Source organism: Mya arenaria, chromosome 4 (genome assembly GCF_026914265.1).
Source record: "Mya arenaria isolate MELC-2E11 chromosome 4, ASM2691426v1".
In the NCBI taxonomy this organism is placed as follows: Eukaryota; Metazoa; Mollusca; class Bivalvia; order Myida; family Myidae; genus Mya; species Mya arenaria.
The window spans coordinates 29,258,179-29,280,613 of record NC_069125.1 but is presented as its reverse complement, the minus strand read 5'-3'; the positions used below and the strand labels follow the sequence as shown (position 1 = coordinate 29,280,613).

General features: G+C 35.7%; 1 protein-coding gene across 1 annotated transcript; it reads left to right on the top strand.

Moving 5' to 3' along the window:
- The first annotated feature begins 1,470 nt into the window (after window positions 1-1,470).
- On the top strand, window positions 1,471-21,727 carry LOC128232489 (tumor necrosis factor receptor superfamily member 16-like). The gene is made up of 6 exons (XM_052946062.1): window positions 1,471-1,607; window positions 9,687-10,114; window positions 16,313-16,477; window positions 17,529-17,670; window positions 18,972-19,054; window positions 19,605-21,727. The coding sequence occupies exons 2-5, from the start codon at window positions 9,700-9,702 to the stop codon at window positions 19,012-19,014; spliced, it is 765 nt and encodes a 254-aa protein (XP_052802022.1). The 5' UTR covers window positions 1,471-1,607; window positions 9,687-9,699; the 3' UTR covers window positions 19,015-19,054; window positions 19,605-21,727.
- The last annotated feature ends 708 nt before the right edge of the window (window positions 21,728-22,435 follow it).

The window sequence follows — 22,435 nt, the reverse complement described above, 5'->3', positions numbered from 1 at the left end:
AAAATCTTTTACTCTTTCATAATCAAGGAGATTAAACTCCTCAATTAACACAAACATATGACGAGAGCTAGACCCCCATTTACAAAACATTGAGAAGGCAATACATATAGCGTTGTCACAATACATGATGTATGGAAAGAAGAAAAAAATCAATGGTCATGGTTTTTATATCATTGTGTGACGCTGTATGCATGGCATAGTCTAATTTATCTATAATGAGAATCATTGTGTGACGCTGTATGCATGGCATAGTCTAATTTATCTATAATGAGAATCTGCACTTTTTAAAAAGAGATAACATTTCAAATGTCTCACCTCTAAAGTTGTTAATGTGGATGCTAATTGTGTCGTCGTCAACTGAAAATGTCAAAGTAACCATTTTTAATTTACATTTTATTAGATCATTGTTACTATTCAGCAAAAACTTTTTTAATAGATGTACTCTTATCGTTTAATTATATTTGGAGTGTTTACTTACTAGTGACATGTTGGTCAAAGTGGAGGACACACCTGGGGATGTATTAATCGACATCTGATGTTGATCGGAACAACCAGTTGCTCCACCCTGATGCATGTCGGTCTTTGTATCATTTGTTTGTTTAAAAGTTAGTATAGTCATGTATTAATAGTGCAATATGTTAATCTCACTTACCTGTTTTGAAAACATGGTATCATAATTGCCACCGATGTAAACCAAACAAGCCAGGTCTTTCGCTTCTTCATAGGTGAAAGACACACTTTTCGATTTGGTAACATCAAAATTGCCACCGCTGAAACATTTCGACTTATCCGAAACGTGAACATATGTTCTGTTGTTAAAAGAATTAAGACAAATTTCTTTTTGTTTTCCAAAATAGGCACGCGCTTTAACAACTCTTCCGAATTTATCATAGGATTCTTGAAAACCTGAAGCCATTTTCAAACTTGTATAAAAAAAAATTATATATCTTCTTCTTTTTTTTTACTTTGAGTGAAATAGAATATGAGAACTTATATATATGGTATTTGACAAGGCGTGGTTAAGTCAATGCATTTCCATATATGCAAAATATTTTCATGAAACGTGACAATAAAAAAGACTGTTTTAAATGAACTGTATAAAAATATCGACAAATAAAAAGCAATCTACATCATACGTGTCTTTCGACGAAGGCGTATTTTAAAAAAAACAGGTGATACATATGCATTATAAAATCAATTAGGAAATCTTTATTTTAATCTTACTGTATATGCATCAATTGAGACGTTGAATGGTGTTGATTTCAACATTTTCATTAAAAGTGTTGATCAATTATAGGTTTCACATTTAAACTGGTTATAATGTAGGATTTATAAACATTAAAACTTATTCATTTATAATCCTTACCCTTATTAATAAGTTAGGTAATTCATGTTAATCTTTTATACTTTCCACTACTTTTTCGTTGGGTTTATTAATTTTCACAACAACCTTTCGAGAAAACCAATCCACCGGCTCGGTTTGCTTTTGGTTCCCCGCTTGCTTTTTATTCGCTGCAAACGGGAAACAGAACAAAAATCAAAACAAAAACAGTTTGCAAAAGTTGGGTTTGGAGAACATCTCTTGGATAAATATCTTATTTACACAGGTAATTTTATTGTTTTCTTTTATTCATTATTCAGTCCTACGCATACTGGTTGAGTTTGTAAATTTGTAAGTACACTTTCACAAAATATTTTGATTCATAAACGCAAAACGTTCATTTCAAGCACAGTAAACAGGCGCGTAGGAAGGAAATTGACATTGGGGCTGCGGAAGTTTCTTTTTCAGTTTTAAGCATTGAAAGATGATTTCCAGTTAGTTCAGGTATCTTAACCTTTTTTCGGTTAAAATTACTTTATGAGCAACAGCGACATGTTAATTATTGTTCAATCATAAACTATTGTATTCACCAGTATTTATTTACTTTTAAATATTTATATTTGCGCAGTCTCACAATGTATGCTAAATAACAAATTAGCGCAGTTTACCTCGTCATAGTGAAGCCACGAGTGACTTCAGAACCATTGCGAGGTGAATGCCCCTTGTTCAGTTTTTTAGTGCCAAAAGATCTCTTTGGCCACAACAAATTGATCATTTGTTCTACGCATTTTGCCAATAAAAAGTAGGAGCGAGCGAGTGAAAAAAAAATTAAAAAAATAAAATTTATGGCAAATAAATTACAAACAAAGGTTCTCAGTTAAAAATGAAAAGGTTTTGATTGTATCACATGAAAATCTGTCTCAATATTTAACAAATGGCAATGAGATCCAGTGCTTTACTATTAACTGCAATTTAAACGTGGATATATTGTAAAGACTACATTCCTCATAGTAACATGCAATTATTCGAGGACCAAAAAGAAAACTATTGTATTCATTCTGTAACTTACTATCACAAAAAAACATTTTAGACTAGTAGGATAATTCATCATTTGAGCATTTTCAAATATTGGGTCAGGTCTAAATTTGAACTTCTTGAAGCACATGATAAAATTGTAGTGACTTTGACATCGCAGAAGATTGAAAAAGTAAATAACACAGAGAACATTCCTAAATAAAGAAACACTGTGGATTGAATTGCGGGACAACATACTTGAAGCAGTATCAAACAATTCTGCAAATGTGGCACGGTCATTATATTAGACCAGGTGGTGGAATAAAGATGTTTCCCTTTCAAGACCTCGCCTTGACCACGAACCTATGGTGTATAGGCCCGTGCCTTAAAAAAGAATAATACGATGCCCTCCAGAGCTTCAATGACCGTAAGAAACAGGCCACTTTAATAACAGGCCACTTTTCTACAACTCGGTCAAAGAAAAATGTGGATAAGCACAAAGAATTGAGAAAATTAAAACATTCATTTTACTTATAAAAGGTTTTATTTTCTGATTTAACTGATGTTATTTTCAAACTGTGTGTGTTATGCACTAGTCAATTGTAACCACGCCCCCCCGGTCCGGGGAATAGCGGGGACTTTTGGTCCAGCCAACCCCGGGTAAATCCACCGCATTCACCCCGCACCGCGGGGCCACCTGGAAGTTGAAAACACGGTTCATTTACCCGGCTATCCCCGGACCTGACTGGGTGGGGAAGGGGGGGGGGGCGTGGTTACAATTGACTGGTGCATAAATACAGAATGTTTCTAAAACATTTACAAGTGCTATTATTTTTATCTGTTTAAAACAATTATCAGTATATGAAAACTGAGAAATGCATTTAACAATTTAAAAAAATAACTCACGAAAACATGTTCAATGGTTGTACCGTAAGTCGTGTGTCCGTGTATTTTAATATAAGATTTGCACTCAAAATCCGATTTATTTAACACGAAATTTTGAGTACAAAACAATAAATTACTTAAAACACTCATACATCATTATTGCCTTCGACGCTGTGAAACTGTTGTTGTTTACTGAAGACTATAATCCATTGACTATGACACTGATTTTCACTTAAAACGTGTATTTTACATTACAAATACTGAAAGTTCAAATGGGTCCGATAGTCAGACCTGTGGGTACTATAGAAAAAGCCCTGAAAACTATGACAAATGCTTTGATCGAATGATTATACGTTAGCGTTCGACCTTTCAATTTTTTATTCAATAAATGGCAGCATAGTAATTTGGTCATTTATTCATGCCCTGTTTAATCTAAGACAGCTTTCATGCATTAACCTTTTTTTATTGGAACTGAAAATTAACAAAAGTTGATTGATAAATGTTCATAAAATGTTTGCACTTAGAATTGAGTGATTAATACACTATAAAACAATGCATATATTTTTTTATCCACAAACCGGAAATAGAAAATTGACATCTACGTCATCAGCTATAATTTTGCGTGAGGGCCATCTCAAGGATACAGTAGCAGTGCAGAAAACTCTCTTTTCGAAAAAGCGGGTATTTACAGAAAAATATTAAAATTCTAATAAAACTCTAAAAATAAGCATTTAAGAAACATACAATTTGTTGAATTCAGTGTGATCTTTAAATTATTTATTTCACTCGTGATTATAGAAAAACAATATTTTCACTTGTTTTTTAGCTCACCTGTCACATAGTGACAAGGTGAGCTTTTGTGATCACAATTTGTCCGGCGTCCGTCCGTCCGTAAACTTTTACTTTAAACGACATCTCCTCATAAACCGCTTAGCCAATTTCATCCAAACTTCACAGGAATGTTCCTTGGGTGGTCCCCTTTAAAAATTGATCAAAGAATTGAATTCCATGCAGAACTCTGGTTGCCATGGCAATGGAAAGGAAAAACTTTAAAAATCTTCTTCTCCCAAACCACAAGGCTTAGGCCGTTGATACATGGTAGGTAGGATCACCAAATGGTCCTCTACCAAGATTGTTCAAATTATGGCCCTTGGGTTAAAATTGGCCCCGCCCCAGGGGGTAATGGGTTTTCTCTATATGTTTATAGTGAAAACTTAAAAAATCTTCTCCTCTGAACTTACTTGGCCTAGAGCTTAGATATTTGTCATGATTTATCGTCTAGTGGACCTTTACAAAGATTGTTCAAATTATGGCATTGGGGTCAAAATTGACCCCGCCCCGGGGGGTCATGGGTTTTCTTTATATGTTTATAGTGAAAACTTAAAAAATCTTCTCCTTGGAACTTACTTGGACTAGAGCTTACATATTTGGCATGATTCATCATCTAGTGGACCTCTACAAAGATTGTTCAAATTATGGCCTTGGGGTCAAAATTGGCCCCGCCCCGGGGGGTCATGGGTATACTTGATATGTTTATAGTTAAAACTTCAAAAATCTTCTCCTCTTATCTTACTTGGACTAGAGCTTAGATATTTGGCATGATTCATCATCTAGTGGACCTCTACAAAGATTGTTCAAATTATGGCCCTGGGGTCAAAATTGGCCCCGCCCCTGGGTGGTCATGTGTTTTCTCTATATGTTTATAGTAAAAAAAATCAAAAATCTCCTCTGAACTTACGTTGTTTAGAGCTTAGATATTTGGCATGATTCATCGTCTAGTGGACCTCTACAAAGATTGTTCAAATTATGGCCTTGGGGTCAAAATTGGCCCCGCCCCCTTTGGGGGTCATGGGTTTTCTCTATATGTTTATAGTTAAAACTTCAAAAATCTTCTCCTCTGAACTTACTTGGACTAGAGCTTAGATATTTGGCATGATTCATCGTCTAGTGGACCTCTACAAAGATTGTTCAAATTATGGCCCTTGGGTTAAAATTGGCCCCGCCCCGGGGGGTCATGGGTTTTCTCTATATGTTTATAGTGAAAACTTAAAAAATCTTCTCCTCTGAACTTACTTGGCCTAGAGCTTAGATATTTGTCATGATTTATCGTCTAGTGGACCTTTACAAAGATTGTTCAAATTATGGCATTGGGGTCAAAATTGACCCCGCCCCGGGGGGTCATGGGTTTTCTTTATATGTTTATAGTGAAAACTTCAAAAATCTTCTCCTTGGAACTTACTTGGACTAGAGCTTACATATTTGGCATGATTCATCATGTAGTGGACCTCTACAAAGATTGTTCAAATTATGGCCTTGGGGTCAAAATTGGCCCCGCCCCGGGGGGTCATAGGTATACTTGATATGTTTATAGTTAAAACTTCAAAAATCTTCTCCTCTTATCTTACTTGGACTAGAGCTTAGATATTTGGCTTGATTCATCGTCTAGTGGACCTCTACAAAGATTGTTCAAATTATGGCCTTGAGGTCAAAATTGGCCCCGCCCCGGGGGGTTAGGGTATTCTCTATATGTTTATAGTTAAAACTTCAAAAATCTTCTCCTCTGAACTTACTTGGACTAGAGCTTAGATATTTGGCATGATTCATCGTCTAGTGGACCTCTACAAAGATTGTTCAAATTATGGCCTTGGGGTTAAAATTGGCCCCGCCCCCCTGGGTGGTCATGGGTTTTCTCTATATGTTTATAGTAAAAAAAATCAAAAATCTCCTCTGAACTTATGTTGCTTAGAGCTTAGATATTTGGCATGATTCATCGTCTAGTGGACCTCTACAAAGATTGTTCAAATTATGGCCTTGAGGTCAAAATTGGCCCCGCCCCGGGGGGTTAGGGTATTCTCTATATGTTTATAGTTAAAACTTCAAAAATCTTCTCCTCTGAACTTACTTGGACTAGAGCTTAGATATTTGGCATGATTCATCGTCTAGTGGACCTCTACAAAGATTGTTCAAATTATGGCCTTGGGGTTAAAATTGGCCCCGCCCCCTTGGGGGGTCATGGGTTTTCTCTATATGTTTATAGTGAAAACTTCAAAAATCATCTCCTCTGAACTTACGTGGCTTAGAGCTTAGATATTTGGCATGATTCATCGTCTAGTGGACCTCTACAAAGATTGTTCAAATTATGGCCCTGGGGTCAAAATTGGCCACACCCCGGGGCTGATGGGTTTTCTCTATATGTGTTATAGTGAAAACTTATAAAATCTTCTCCGAACTCACAAAGACAAGTAATGTCTTGATTTAAACTGGATAACATATTTAGTACACATACCAATTTTCAATATGGGCCACATACAACAATTAATAACAAATATATATATATATACATACACACGTAAAATCAAGTAGTGACAAGAGCTTAGATATTTGGCATGATATATCATCTAGTTGACTTGTACCAATATTGTTCAATCTTTGGCCCTGGGGTCAAAAAATGGCCCCACCCGGGTGGTCATGGGTTTCCTTATTAGCTCACCTGTCACATAGTGACAAGGTGAGCTTTTGTGATCACAATTTGTACGGCGTCCGTCCGTCGTCCGTCCGTAAACTTTTACTTTAAACGACATCTCCTCATAAACCGCTTAGCCAATTTCATCCAAACTTCACAGGAATGTTCCTTGGGTGGTCCCCTTTGAAAATTGTTCAAAGAATTAAATTCCATGCAGAACTCTGGTTGCCATGGCAACGGAAAGGAAAAACTTTAAAAATCTTCTCCAAAACCACAAGGCCTAGAGCCTTAATATTTGGTATATAGCATCATCTAGTGGTCCTCTACCAAAATTGTTAAAACTATCCCCCTGGGGTCAAAAATGGCCCCGCCCTGGGGGTCACTTGTTTTACATAGACTTATATAGGGAAAAATTTAAAAATCTTCTTATCAAAAACCACAAGGCCTAGAACCTTGAAAATTGGTATGTGTCATCATGTAGTGGTCCTCTACAAAGATTGTTCAAATTATTCTCCTGAGGTCAAAAATGGCCCCGCCACAGGGGTCACTAGTTTTATTACATAGTGTTATATAGTAAATCTTTAAAAATCTTCTTCTCCGAAACTGTAAGGCCCAGGGCTTAGATATTTGGTATACAGCATCATCTAGTGGACCTCTACCAGATTTGTTCAAATTATTGCCACAGGGTCAAAATTGACCCCGCCTAGGGGGTCCTTGTTTTTACGTAGTGTTATATAGTAAATCTTTAAAAATATTCTTCTCCAGAACCGTAAGGCCAGGAGCTTAGATATTTGGTATACAACATCATCTTGTGGACCTGTATCAAAGTTGTTCAAATTATTGCCACAGGGTCAAAATTGGCCCCGCCCTGAAAGTTATTTGTTTTTATATAGTCTTATATAATAAAACTTTAAAAATCCTCTTCTCCAAAATATAAGACCCAGCTTTCATATTTGGTATATAGTGTTACCTAGTGGACCTACACCAAAGGTATTCAAATTATTGTCCCGGGGTCAAATTGGCCTTGCTCAGGGGTCATTTGTTTTTACATTGTCTTGTCACTTAAACATCTTTTCCTCTGAAAGTAAAGGTCAGAATGACTCCATACTTGATATGTAGCAACCTTACATGGTCCTCTCTCAACTTTGTTCAAATGGTTTTGTTTGGCCCCTTTTAGGGGTCACCAGAGCAAAAAATAGAAAAACCTTTAAACAACTTGATCTTATTAACTGCTTGATGGATCTTCAAGTCTGAAGCATCCTAGCATGGGCCTCTGTCAGGTCTTTTCAAATAATTTTGTTTGGCCCCTTTTAAGGACCACCAGAGCTAAAATTAGTAAAAAAAACATAACATTTTCTTCGCATGAACCTCTTGATAGATCTTCAGCAAATTTGGTTTGAAGTGTCCTTGCATGGACCTCTCTTAAATTTGTTCACATAATTTTGTTTGGCCCGGTTGCCATGGCAACCTAAAGGAAAATGTCAACAATTGGTTATAATCATCTTCTTCTCCTAAACCGCTTTGACAATTTTGATGAAACTTCATAGGAATGATCCTTGGTTGGTGCTTTTTCAAAATTGTTCCAAGAAATTAATTCCATGTAGAACTCTTGTTGACATGGCAACCTAAAGGAAAAGTGTCAACAATTGGTTACAATCATCTTCTTCTCCTAAACCCCTTGGACAATTTTGATGAAACTTCATAGGAATGATCCTTGGTTGGTGCTTTTTCAAAATTGTTCAAAAAAATTAATTCCATGCAGAACTCTGGTTGCCATGGCAACCTGAAGGAAAATCCGCGCTGTGACTTTCTCTTATTTGGACAGATTTTAAAATGACTTGCCATATGTTTTCGACATACCAAGACAACGTGTCGTGTGCAAGACCCATGTCCCTACCTCTAAGGTGAAAGATACACTAAGTGTTTATTCACAATGGAATGCTGAATATGAGGGCATAAAGAGTGTTGGCTGTCATTTAGTATGATTGTGGTTTTTTCTATGCTCAGAGGCAATATAATATAACTTGCAATATGTATTTGACACATAAAGGCAAGATCAACTTTTTATGTACTTGTTCATAGATCAATGTCACATTGGGGGGCATTTGTCACATACTTTGACAGCTCTTGTTCAATATTCTTTGAGAAACAAGCTATGTTAAACTCTTTTACTCAGGTGAGCGATTTAGGGCCATCATGGCCCTCTTGTTTATAACACTCATGAAATAAATTAGGATCGTACTCTGAAATAAACAAGTGTCCTTTATTTATCGGAATATTTTATATCGAAATATATTTTCTTAACAATTGTTTTAATCATATTTATGGAAAAAATAATTATTTTATTGTTTTACAATTATTAAATTCAACTTCAACTTTCAAACTTCACAGTACAATGTGTGGTAAGAGTTATGGTTCTTCATAACTTTTTAAACAAAAACTACATATTTGTCATGTTTTTATATGCCGGTTTCAAAACATAAGTATTTTAGTTTCACCATTGGCATATGGGCAGGAGGCGTCCACTCCAGTATGTTGTCAGATCAATAGCTTTGTAACCCTTTGTCCAATCAGTTGAGCGATATAGGGCTGTCTTGGCTCTCTTCTAATTATATTAATAATTTCAGTATCTAATTAGTCATGATAATGATTTAATAACTTAATTATTACTGAACTACGTTATTTTCATTGACCACATTGAAAAATAAAAACCAGAAAGTTAAAAACACTTACATAACAAACCGCGTCTTCTTTGTTAAGATGTCAAAATTTGAAATGATGAAATTGAAAAAGTTCTTGTTCACAAGAATGCAACATTGATTGATGATACATAGAATAGATAAGAAGAGCAAAGCAAGGGTGATGAAAATAATTTGACACAGATTTAGCCCAGTATGTAATTGACAATGCTAGTATAGTTTTTGCTTAGAAATGAACTAATTTAATGTCATTTAATTTTGTCAGGGTTTCATTTCAATTAAGGATATTTGTTCTATTTTTCAGGAACTACACCAAAATGAGAATTGTGATGCAAATGGTTTGTTGTGTGTTCGTGCTGGCTGTATCCATAACAGCACAGTCAAATGACACTTATTATAATGTAGAACTTAACCATCAAATCATCCGTTGTCAAATGTGTCCGCCTGGCACTTTCTGGATTAAGCATTGTAGTCAGGACGGTGGCAATGCACAATGTGAGGACTGTCCGGATGGAGAGTTTATAACGGACTATAATCGAGTGTTTTATTGCAAAAGGTGTACTGAATGTACAAGAACTGATCAACCATCGGGTGAAGTTTTGGTGGAGGCATGTACACCGTCTCACAACACAATATGTGGGTGTAAACCGGGGTACTGGAGAGAAGAAGGAAAAGTCGGGGATTGCCAAGAAGTGTCGCAGTGTGAGCTCCGATATGGCGTGAAACAAATAGGTATGTTGTTTTGCATTTATCTCAAACCAGAGCTACAGATATATTTTTACATACGGTACACAATAGGCTTGATCCTAAATGCAGAACTTCAAGGCATGTAACATAACATTTAAAAAAAAAAAAAACAGACAAACTAAAATACAGGATAAGTCGACCATGAAACAAAGTTATTGACTCTACACATGTTAAAGTGACTAGCTCATGGATTGTAAAATGCACTTTTATTAATTACGAAATAAAGTGTGGCAAATTATAAGGGAAGCTGGAACCCTTCAGCAAATGTTGATATTTATTTGCTCAATTATTGTCTTTGAAGACCACAATTTTCATTAAAGCGTTTATATCGCGATTGAAAATAAATTACGGCTGCGGTGTTGCGTGATTGGTTGTTGACATTATCATGTGATGTTATCAATGTATCTTTAACAGGTCAACATATCCTCCACTTTTGTTAAAGTTCCGCTGGCCGTGTGGACTAGCCGGCTGATGTCTAATTATGCCCCCCTTCGAAGAAGAGGGGTATATTGCTTTGCACAGGCATGTCGGTATGTCAGTCGGTCGGTCGGTCCGTCGGTAGACCAAAGCTTGTCCGAGTGATAACTCAACAATTCCTGGACGTATAGTCATCAAACTTGACATGAAGGTTGGGCCTGACCAGTAGATGACCCCTATTGATTTTAGGGCTCATCGGGTCAAAGGTCATGGTCACAGTGACCTTTAATGGTAAAATCATTTTAAAGCTTGTCCGAGTGATAACTCAACAATGCCTAGACCTATGGTCATCAAACTTGATATGGAAGTTGGGCCTGACCATTAGATGACCCCTATTGTTTTTGGGGGTCATCGGGCCAAAGGTCAAGGTCACAGTGACCTAGAATGGTAAAAGGATGTCCGAGTGATAACTCGACAATGCCTGCACCCTTGGCCCTCATTCTTGACTTGGAGGTTGGGCCTGACCAGTAGCTGACCCCTATTGTTTTTGGGGCTCATTGGGTCAAAGATCAAGGTCATAGTGACATTGAATGGTAAAAGGTTGTCCGAGTGATAACTCAACAATGCCTGCACTCATGGCCCTCATAATTGACTTGGAGGTTGGGCCTGACCAGTAGATGAACCCTATTGTTTTTGGGGGTCATCGGGCCAAAGGTCAAGGTCACAATGACCTTGAATGGTAAAAGGTTGTCCATGTGATAACTCGACAATGCCTACACCCATGGCCCTCAAACTTGACTTGGAGGTTGGGCCTGACCAGTAGATGACCCCTATTGTTTTTGGGGGTCATCGGGCCAAAGGTCAAGGTCACAGTGACCTTGAATGGTTAAAGGTTGTCCGTGTCATTACTCGACAATGCCTGCACCTATGGCCCTCAAACTTGACTTGGAGGTTGGGCCTGACGAGTAGATGACCCCTATTGTTTTTGGGGGTCATCGGACCAAAGGTCAAGGTCACAGTGACCTTGAATGGTAAAAGGTTGTCCGTGTCATTACTCGACAATGCCTGCACCTATGGCCCTCAAACTTGACTTGGAGGTTGGGCCTGACCAGTAGATGACCCCTATTGTTTTTTGGGGGTCATCGGGCCAAAGGTCAAGGTCACAGTGACCTTGAATGATAAAAGGTTTTCTGAGTGATAACTCGACAATGCCTGCACCCACGGCCATCAAACTTGAATTGGAAGTTTGGCCTGACCAGTAGATGGCCCCTATTGATTTTAGGGGTCATTGGGCCAAAGGTCAAGGTAACAATGACTTTGAACGATAAAAGGTTGCCCGAGTACTCGGATAACTCAGCAATGCATGGCGCCCATGGCCCTCAAACTTGACTTGGAGGTTGGGCCTGACCAGTAGATGACCCCTATTGATTTAAGGGGTCAGAGGTCAAGGTCACAGTGACCTTGAAAGCAAACTCGACAATTCCTGGACCTATGGTCATCAAACTTGACATGAAGGTTGGGCCTGACCAGTAGATGACCCCTCTTGACTTTGGGGGTCATCAGGCCAAGGTCAAGGTCACAGTAACCTTTAACGCAAAAAAATTAACAAATCTTCTCCCAGTGATATCTCAACAATGCCTGAATCTATGATCATCAAACTTGACATGTAAGTTGGGCCTGACCAGGAGATGACCCTTATTGATTTTAGGAGTCATTGGGTCAAAGGTCAGGTTCACAGTTACCTTGAATGCGAAAATGATTCAAGTGATAATTGGACAATGCCTGCACCCATGGCCCTCAAACTTGACTTGGAGTTGTGTCTGACCTGTAGATGACCCCTTATGATTTAAGGGGTCATTGGATCAAAGGTCAAGGTTACAGTGACCTTGAACGAAAAATGCTTGTCTGTGTGATAACTTGTCAATGCCTGCACCCATGGCCCTCAAACTTAACATTTAGATTTTTGGTGACCAGCTGATGACTACTATGGATTTTGAGGTCATAGAGTCAAAGGTCATGGTCATAACACACTCTATCCTCAAACTTTGAATGGTCATAATCTTAAAACTGTCTCAACGGCATACAATGTTAGCGACAAATCAGCTGTCATTTCGGTCCATGCATATCTCATTCAATTGTCCATATAATCCTGACAACATGGCGCTCAGGGGGGGCATAATGTTTGACAAACATCTCTTGTTTTTATCTTGACTTTACCGGCGTGGGTTCAAACCCCACTTAAACCAAAACACTTTTTCTGCTATAACTGTATTTTTTTCTGCAATTTCTATATCAACAAGAAAAATTATGATAATATAAGTGTTTTCAGATGCATTACCGGAAAAACTAATTTTTGGTCCCAAAACATGAGCGAGTCACTTTAAGCAGCCATCTTCATTTTGTTCAGAACAGCTTTTTTCGTAAATTGATTGTAGTACCCGTACTGCCTTTAAGCTTCGTACTGATACAAACAGATAGCATTAGACCACTGTTATTTTTAGCTCACCTGAGCACAAACTTCTCAAGGTAAGCTATTGTGATCGTCCTATGTCCATTGTCCGTCATCATCATTTTTTTTTTTTAAATCTTCGAGTCTAAAACCATCAGGCTCATTCCCTTGATATTTGAAATACAGGATCATGTAGTGGTTCTTACCCAAGCTTGCTCAAATTTTTGCCCAGTGGTCTCAGGTTTTCTATGTATTTATATATATTAAGTGCTGTATTATCTTTGAAAATCTTCTCTGAAACTGCATGAAAATCTTCTTCTTTGAAACCGCATGGCATAGACATTTAATATTTTGTATATAGTCTCATTTAGTGGTTCTTAACCAAGAGTGTTTAAATTATATCCATGGAGTCAAAGCTGGCCCCGCCCCAGTGATATTGAATTTCTATATACTTCTAAATAGTAAGTTTTGTGTATACTTTTATGTTTAAATTTTATTCTCTGAAACTGCAAGGCGCAGACCTTTGGTATTTTGTATGTAGCCTCACACAAAAAACTATTTATTTAAATACATGTTGTCCTTTGTTACTTTTCTTGTCTGGAGCATAACTGGAAAACTACTGACCGGAATTTAATTAAACTTCATACAATCATAAGCTGAAACAAAGACATTTTAATGTACACACACCATATCTCTGTTTTAGCAAATTAATGAGGTTTTGCCATTTGTTGTGTTTTATGTTGCCAAACATTTGTCTGCATAATAACTTGAAAACTACTGAATGGAAATTATTTAAACTTCATACAATAAGAAAGCACAAAAACTGAAAGTGCTGTGTACAAGAACTATAACTCTATTTTAGCTTATGACAGAGTTATTGACCTTTGTAACCTTTTTGTCCGGAGCATAACTTTAAAACTACTAGATGGAAATGGATAAAATTTCATACAACAATAAAGCACTATGAAAAAAGTGCATTATAACTGTGTCTTCACTAATTACAGAGTTATTGACCTTTGTTGCATTAAAATGTCCACAGCATAACTTCTAAATAACGATCTTGAAATTGTATACTGGCAACATTTCTTTCGGACTGACAAAATTTCAGAGGTTGTCAGACCGAATGACTGACACTTGAATAAGTGTCTTTGACTTCCTCTGTCCAATATGACTGCGCTCACGGGCAAAGATAAAACAAGTATCGGTATGGAACTCTTTTTTTATTGTCTTCACATAATTTTTATTTCCTCTCTTGTTGAAGATGGTAGTCTGCAGCATGGAGACCTTGGCTTGTGATAATATTTAAAAATCCAATTTAATTATTTCTCACTTCAGATGGCACCATAAAAATGTTTTCACGCTGCATTCAAGAAATAATGCTGCATTCTCCTCAGAACTATTTAAAGAACGACTGACTATTTACATAATTGGAATCACTGCGCGCATATTTGTGACAAAACAAATATCACATAATCATACGCAAATTATTTTCACTACGCACAAAAGAGTTTGAGCAAAAAAAAATTTTTTAACTTTATTTTGTTTAACTAAGGTGGGAGAAAAACTACTATAGCTGCTCTTGAAAGATGATAGGTTCATCTCAACCCTTGAGCAGTGTGTTCTGTGAAAACTGGGTAAACCTCGTTTCCGCAAAACACCCTCACTAGGGCTGGAATGAACCTATCTTACAATCTCGGCCATGGAAGATACTTTTAATCTTTCAAAAATTGTTGTAAGTTTAAACATAATGACGCTATATTTATTATGTGACTTTCACACGCTAAATATACACACAAAATGTTTTCCCAAAAGGACGGACAGTGGAAAACCGCTGCAAAACAACGTACCGAGAGATTAATATTGGTGATGTGATTGATCAATGCCATTATGGCAACTTTTGAAAGAGATTACCCCTGCTGAAAATGACAGTGCATCAATTGGCGAATACTTTTTTGGCTGGTTAGTGTGTGAAACGATCACATGACTTGCAAGTTGTTCGGAAGAAAAATTCTGAGCTGTTTATAACGGGGAAACTAATAAGATGAGTCAGCGAGTGAGACAATATGTCTGTTGCATATATTCTTGAAAGTTAATGTATTATCTGCAATAGTCTTGCTCCTGTTGACAATTCACTGATTGTTTTTAGGAAATACTGCATTTGCAGATTTTTGGACCATCTGTTGTTTAGTCCCTAGACAAATGGGAACTCTCTATAAATTGTGTTGGGGTCGTGAGGTCTAGAAATCTTGCGTGCAACTTGGTCAATTGGCTATAGAATATATAGGAAATTTATTTAGCGGTGTCTGACTTTATGCATTGCATCAAAAATCAAATCCCATTGATTCTTAGGTGAGCGATTCAGGGCCACAATGACCTTCTTCAATTCAATTCAATTCAATATCTTTATAGAAACAAACAGCACCATGTTGACTGTCGATTAAAACTTTTTGTTCTCCTTGCATATTTAAAATTTGGCGGTTAATAGTAAAAATGCTATTTTTTTAAACATCCCCATTTCATCAAAATCACATTGGAATGTAATAAATATCTCTTGTTTTCTATTTGCCAAGACCCTTTAAACTACAAAATATTTCTTGCACCATTTTATTCACTTAAAAATATTCATCTGGAAGATGCATTTAAAATAACTATTATTATCATTATATGAAAAGTCATTATTCATACATTATAACAAACAACACGGAATAATTTTATGTAATGAATAAAGGTTGTTAGTATGTTCTTACAAAAATGAAGGGTTTGATTCGACGCAACTAACAGCCTATCTTTAACTTTTTTAGTGTCCACATTTTCTTTTTTAGAAATTACCCTTCTAAATGGGTCAGCCACTGTCCATAGCTATTGTTTTACCTAATTTAAATAAATGACTACTAATAAAATAAATCAATGTATTGGAAAACATTTAAAATACTGCTTTCTTATTGGACAAAAGAAAATGTAAACCACTAAATATATAAAAGCTGCAGAATCAAACCTGAAATCTGTGAAAGTAAACAGTTTTGATTCCTTAAAATCACTTATTAGTTAAATATTTATTGTCCACATTTCAAGTTCATTTTAACATAATTTCAAACTACTAGTAAACTTTGAGATTGGCCAATTTTGCCATATTAAATGGTATAAATTTCCTTTTGAATACATGATTTTGGTATATTGTAACGGTAAGCAAAGTCTTGACTTTCTGCCATGGGTGGAAACTCAAGAACAGCATTACGAAAACATTGCAAAATTAGACATGTTCTTATTATTGTATGATAAAAGAAGACTTTGTTATACTTAATGTTCCTTACTTACAGCGAACAGTCACAATGATACAACATGTGAGAGATGTGTTAACGGGAAGACCTTCTCCAACATCAGTTCCGATGTGACGCCATGCCAGAACTGTTCAGTTTGTGCTGAGGGATGGGTGCAGAAAACTCCATGTAACGAAACCAAAGACACTATGTGCATTCCAAAAGGTGATTTATTATATTAGTGTTAATACATGTATTTACATTATGATCGTTCAAGCTTTTCAGCTTGTGTTGTTTGTACTTTGAATAGGGTTGAAATAATGTCAGACCCTTAATGGCAGTGTCCTCATATATGTATCCTAAATATGGTCATAACTCATAAATCAGACGAAAACTTAGTACAAATATTGCCATAGGCAATACACAAGCAAGGTATAGCAAGGCCCATAACTTCGGCTTTAATAATGTTGCATTAATTCACCGTGTTGGACTCAGTTACAGACAAGCACAAAAGTGTACTTTGCAGCGCCTTTGTTCTAAACTTTGAGCTGTTTGAAATTTCATTTAGGTTTTGCTGGCGAGATACTCAAAAAATGATTTTAAACATTTTTTTAGCTTCACTTTCAGTGATATTGTTTCAAACAAAAAAAAGACTGCTATTTTTCGTCTCTTGATATTCATCTCCATTGTTATCATAGCAGAAATGGTTAAATTAAGCCATTATAAGCTCATTTGAAAAATCTGGAAATCGTACTCTTGAACAGTTTTAGAAGTATAATGAAATATTTCTCACCATTCATAAACAAAAAAACAAATCAAAGAAAATCTAAGAAAAAAGTAAGAGACTTACTATTGATTATGTGGAAGTTGTCCCTTCAAAGATGTATAACACATTTTATTTGAGAAACTATTCAAACATTTGTGTAATAAAGATATACCTTAATATATGCACACCCACAGACTGACTGTTTGGTATTTATTTTTTGTCTCAGAATCAGCTTATTTGGCACCAATGCTTTCAATTCAGTCATATAAGACAACTCAATTAGAACAGATCGCAATTGTTCGAAAATAGTCGAAATTTCTTATAGCGTTAGTATTGCTTTTATCCATCATTAATGATAAAAAATGGCTGATTCCAAGAAAAAAAAAATATAATAAAAAATGTCGATTCGATCAATCTGTGAAGTGCAGCTTTAAAACCATAAATTATATTTACTTTAATTGTACTGGTAACAATATTAATAATAATTAGTATTTCTTTCATTAAATTCAGATGAAGTAGAAGAAGACAGTGTTGGTGTTATTGTGGGAGCAGCCTGTGTCGTTATACTTGTAGTTGCAATACTTATTGGTATCATCATTGCCATTTGGTGTCGGGAAAGAACCAATGCACGTTGTCAAATGTTGCTTAGGAGGTACTTGGCTTCTTACATATATTAAAACTATTTTTAGCTTGCTATTATTACGCACCATTTCCATTTCACTTCATTGTCAAGTGAGATTAATATGGAAATAATTTGAGAAGCTTTCTTTCATTAAAGAATGAAATCAATATTTATTTCATCGGAGACTTCCAATATTTTGTAGCAATTCCTCCCTGGAAGATCATTTTTAATAAATAAGGCAAGCAGCATGACTGTCAGCTTACTGAATGTCTCTGTAGACCAAAACAGACACTGGCTTCTGAGATTAATAATACATTAATTACATAATTACATTATGCTTACCAGACACAACATCCTTCTGTGTGTGGCAATTTGTGTTGCCATCTTTTTGTTCAACACATTTGTGTATAATTATTGTGTCTTGTATATTGCCCAATGTTTGAACATATCATTTGCATCAGTTTTGTGAGTACAATATCAGAATATAAACCAGAAACCAGAGTTCATTCTTGAATACAGCGAGTAGTAGTCATAATTTACGGAAATTAGTGTTGTTTAGGTAGGGGACTATTCATATATGTGTTAGCCAGAAAGATTTTATCACCATCAAGCTGAAATAAATTGCTAAACACTTAAAAATAAGTTGCATTCTCACAGATTAACCGTTTTGAGAAACTTTTTTGATTTGTTTTGTCTTGGAAATTTGTGTAAATATCTGAAAACCAGTTATATAAGACTGCTGAACAAATATCAGATTGCAGTTTTTCATACTTGTGTTTGAAGATTAATGATTTATTGGGAAAAGCGTTACTAACCCTTTATGAAAAATGCATAAAACATTATTTTTACACGTAAATATGAAAACCTGCAGTTTGACTTTTTGTCACCTGGGGCCATATTACAAGTTAAAATTTTCTCTTCCTTAAATTCAACAATTTCTTTAACTGATTTATTTAATTTGAAGAAAGTGTTATGCTTATTGCTTATTCTGCAATTAAAGTATGGTTTTAAAAATGAAAACTCAATTATAAAGACTTTGTTTTTTGAAGAAATATAACAATTACAAATTTTACCCTTAAGTTAAAATGTGTTAATGTTTTTATTAAGATGCTTCTGTAATACGGACCCTGTCTTATATCACTGGTTTCTATGCATATTTCTCCAAAATAGGCTCGTTCCAAGACAAAAAAATAAAAAAAAGTTTTTAAAACGCTCAATTTGTGTGAGCCATTGGACATTCTTCTATATTTCCTTAACCTTTTAAGATTTTGTCACTTACTAGAGATATTGGACACTCGATGAAAACCATTTTGTTTCTATTCGTTTCGTAGAAGACATCAAGAAAAGTTGGATGAAGAAGAAGCCAACCAATAACAGCCATGCATTCACGTTACTGAGATGATTGAAGTAAATAGTAAGTACTTTTAAGCTATTTGAGCCATTGTTTGGTAGTAGCTGGTGCTTTGGTTACTGTCAGTGGCGGTAGTGTCACTGTTATAGTCATCTTGCAAAAATCTTTATTGGCTATTACTGGTACATAAAAATCGTTAACATACTAATACTAAACTTGGTACACATGTTATATATTATAATATTCATATGTATTACAAGACACAGTGCATCTGACTAATACATTTGCTTTGACTGACTGTTAAAAAAGAAACACGCCCTGTCGTCCGCTTGTAGTGCTCTTTTCGAATAGTCAGGGCACCTGTAAAACTACCCATACAAGAAGCCTCCAATATAATACTGATTATTCAAGAATGTATAAAGGAGAACATGAATCTATAAAAAGATACCATTGCTATCAAAAATTAATGTGCATACAGAGCGTCCAAATCTGTGTTTAATATATCAAGACTTTGTACTCTTATAAATGTATAGATATACAATATTGTTTATTAGTTAACAGTTTTGTGACTTCAATAGGCACTTAGTTTATAATTTAAATATTTCGATTTCAGCATATCGAGACAGAAGTTAATGCACTCCCTTGGCTTACGTCATAGAACAGCTGTGTTTTGGTGAACAAAAGTCATAAGTGCACGAAAAATGTCATGTTGGTGCTCGAACAATGACATCCTGACATTTGGAAGTTCCGAAACACAGCCTCTTGGATGTTTTATGATCCTGCTGGTTCAAGAAATCCACAAAACGTACCAGCAAATATTAAATATTTACCGAAAACATTTAGTAATACATATCATTGCAGCGGACACAAGCACATGCAATTTCTTTGACTCTGGTGTATATGATTGTTGTAACAGACTAGGATTAGCATCTCAGGGATGTGATTTGGTCATGGCTCCATGGTCCAACTAATAAAACTAAAACAAATACATATAAATGTTTATTTCAAAGTTTATTGGTTGGTTTTGGCTGTAACTTTTTTTGTCCTCAAAGAGGGCTTCCAATCAAGCAGTTTGCTCCTGTGGCCGTTTTGAGGCCTAAAGCACCTTCAAATACGCCGAAATGGTTGATTTCAACCCAGGGCAATCACATCTCTGCACATGCATGCCTTGGTCGAGTTTGTTTAATTATCTGTGATAATTTTGTACATCTGTGATGTAGATAGTTTATTTTTTGCGATTTTTAAATTGTGTACACTGTCAATACATGTTGATAATTGTTACAGGATTATTTTAAGTTATCAGTTCCAGTAATCATTGGACCATTGAATTCCTTCTTTAATCATATATTGGACTTTAAGTCATTTCAAAGTTCTGGGACATCTGGTGCTATTATCCCAATCCATAAAATGGCCCATCAATCAGATCCTAAAAATTACAGGAGAATTACTCTTTAATGGGTGATTTTAATGCAAGAAGTGGAACTCTGTTGGACTTTTTACAAATTGTTGAAAATATTGCACATGATAATTTTGATTTTGATACCAATTTTATTGAAATAGAAATAGTAAAGCGGAGTTCAATATATGTTTACTGGCTCCTTCATAACTACTAAGAATAGTCTTACTGATTATGTACTTTGTACCCCTGAATTATTAACGTTTGTTAGCTCAGTTGTTGTCCTAGATTTTGACCCACTATTGTCTGATATTGATAGGCCAGTTGAATTTTCTTTACGGGGTGTAAATACTATTAATACTGTAATAGTATGGTTGTCATTTGTCCGAAATGCATGTCCGAAATTTATGTAACTCATAAATCAATATACCTGTTTGAAGTAGATGGAATTTCCACTGCTGCATCACATTATTATAATCCTTAGTAATTGAATGAAATGTCTAGCAAATGCTTTCTCCATAACTCTACCAGATTAACTCGTAGTTTTGAGTGCCAGCATTGAGTCAACGCTGTGCACTTGTCAAACTTGTCCGCCATTTGCATTTTGTAGGTTACAGCGTAGTAAATTATTCAAATCAGTAAATCGAGTCATTTCTAACATTTAAATGTGATGTATTATTGTATTTATGTATGATTTATTGTATTGTTTTAAATTCATATTAATATGCTGTGTGTTATTTAAGGTATCACCCCAGATCTCTAATGCTGGGGAGCACTATTTCACTATTGTTCTTGCGGAATGCTGGTGTAATGCTGGGCTCACTTATCTTATAAGCATCACTGTTTTACTTCAAAGAAGTTAATGCTGCATTGTATTGTTAAAGAGTATATGTTAATTTCTCTACTTCAAGACTTTATATTCACCTTTTAAGTGAATATTATATTATCTATGTTTCATACAAAATATGAGCCGCATTACTCAGCCAGCGTTGCTGGTGAAAATACCCAATTCTAATGCCAGCAACGCCAGCATCAGCAACCACTATATAAGGCGATGAATTTTTGCGATGGAGTCAGTTGTCAGTAGTCACTCGTCTGTAGTCAGTCATCAGAGTAACCTACACTTAACTAAACCAGCCATGAAAAAGAGCTTTGCTGGTAATTTCTACATTATATAAAATTCTAACTACATTTAATACCTTAATTAACTACATATATACCTACAAAAATACTACTAGCATACTTAAACAATTTAAATACAAAACTGACTACTGCAGTACTGGTTCCATTGCTGACTCGTGTATTAAGTAATTGACTAGAGAACGTGAATAAATTAATAGAAATCCTGACAAATCTTGAGTTTCAATCTTGAATGATTAGAAATTTGAACCGCCTGGCTTACAATTTTGGTGTCAGAAGTGCAGATAATTTTATCTGAGCGATACGAGCTTTTCCTAGGAAATATATATTACGAACAAGTTTATTATGCACAAAAATCAACAACAAATAACATATATAACAAATTAAGTAGAAAAGATAACAGTTAATAACCATGAGTTCCCCTGACCCAGAGGTGTCTTTCAATTCCATTCATGATGACGATGACAATGAATCCCTCCACACTATTGACCAAGTAGATGCTGACCAGTCCAACACCAATTCTGATGACACACGAAACATCAATGTTGTTCATAATCCTTCCGTACCATTTAGATCCCATAGTCAACAAAACAGAACAAACAACAACAACCCATTTTATAACACCAGATCAACGGATCATTCCAGTTCAAATAACCATGATAATGGTGACATTTCTCGCCCCCCTAGGCTTGATTACAGGGTACCAGTCCAAACCTCCTCATAAAACCAGATGCCTATGATGGGTCTGGTATGTTCGACCATCATATGTCGCACTTCGAGGACTGTGCAGAACTGTCCCGATGGGATGAAAAAACCAAAGTCCTTGTCCTTGCGTCCAGCCTTAAGGGTACTGCCAGAAGTTTTTATATGTCCTTGACTGAAGATGAAAGAAGAGACTATAGGCTCCT

Excerpts from the sequence above, each read along its gene's own strand:
- LOC128232489 (XM_052946062.1), top strand. The coding sequence starts at position 9,700 with ATGAGAATTGTGATGCAAATGGTTTGTTGTGTGTTCGTGCTGGCTGTA. Across the intron at positions 16,478-17,528 it reads CACTATGTGCATTCCAAAAG|ATGAAGTAGAAGAAGACAGT; the intron begins GTGATTTATTAT and ends CATTAAATTCAG. Across the intron at positions 17,671-18,971 it reads TGTCAAATGTTGCTTAGGAG|AAGACATCAAGAAAAGTTGG; the intron begins GTACTTGGCTTC and ends TTCGTTTCGTAG.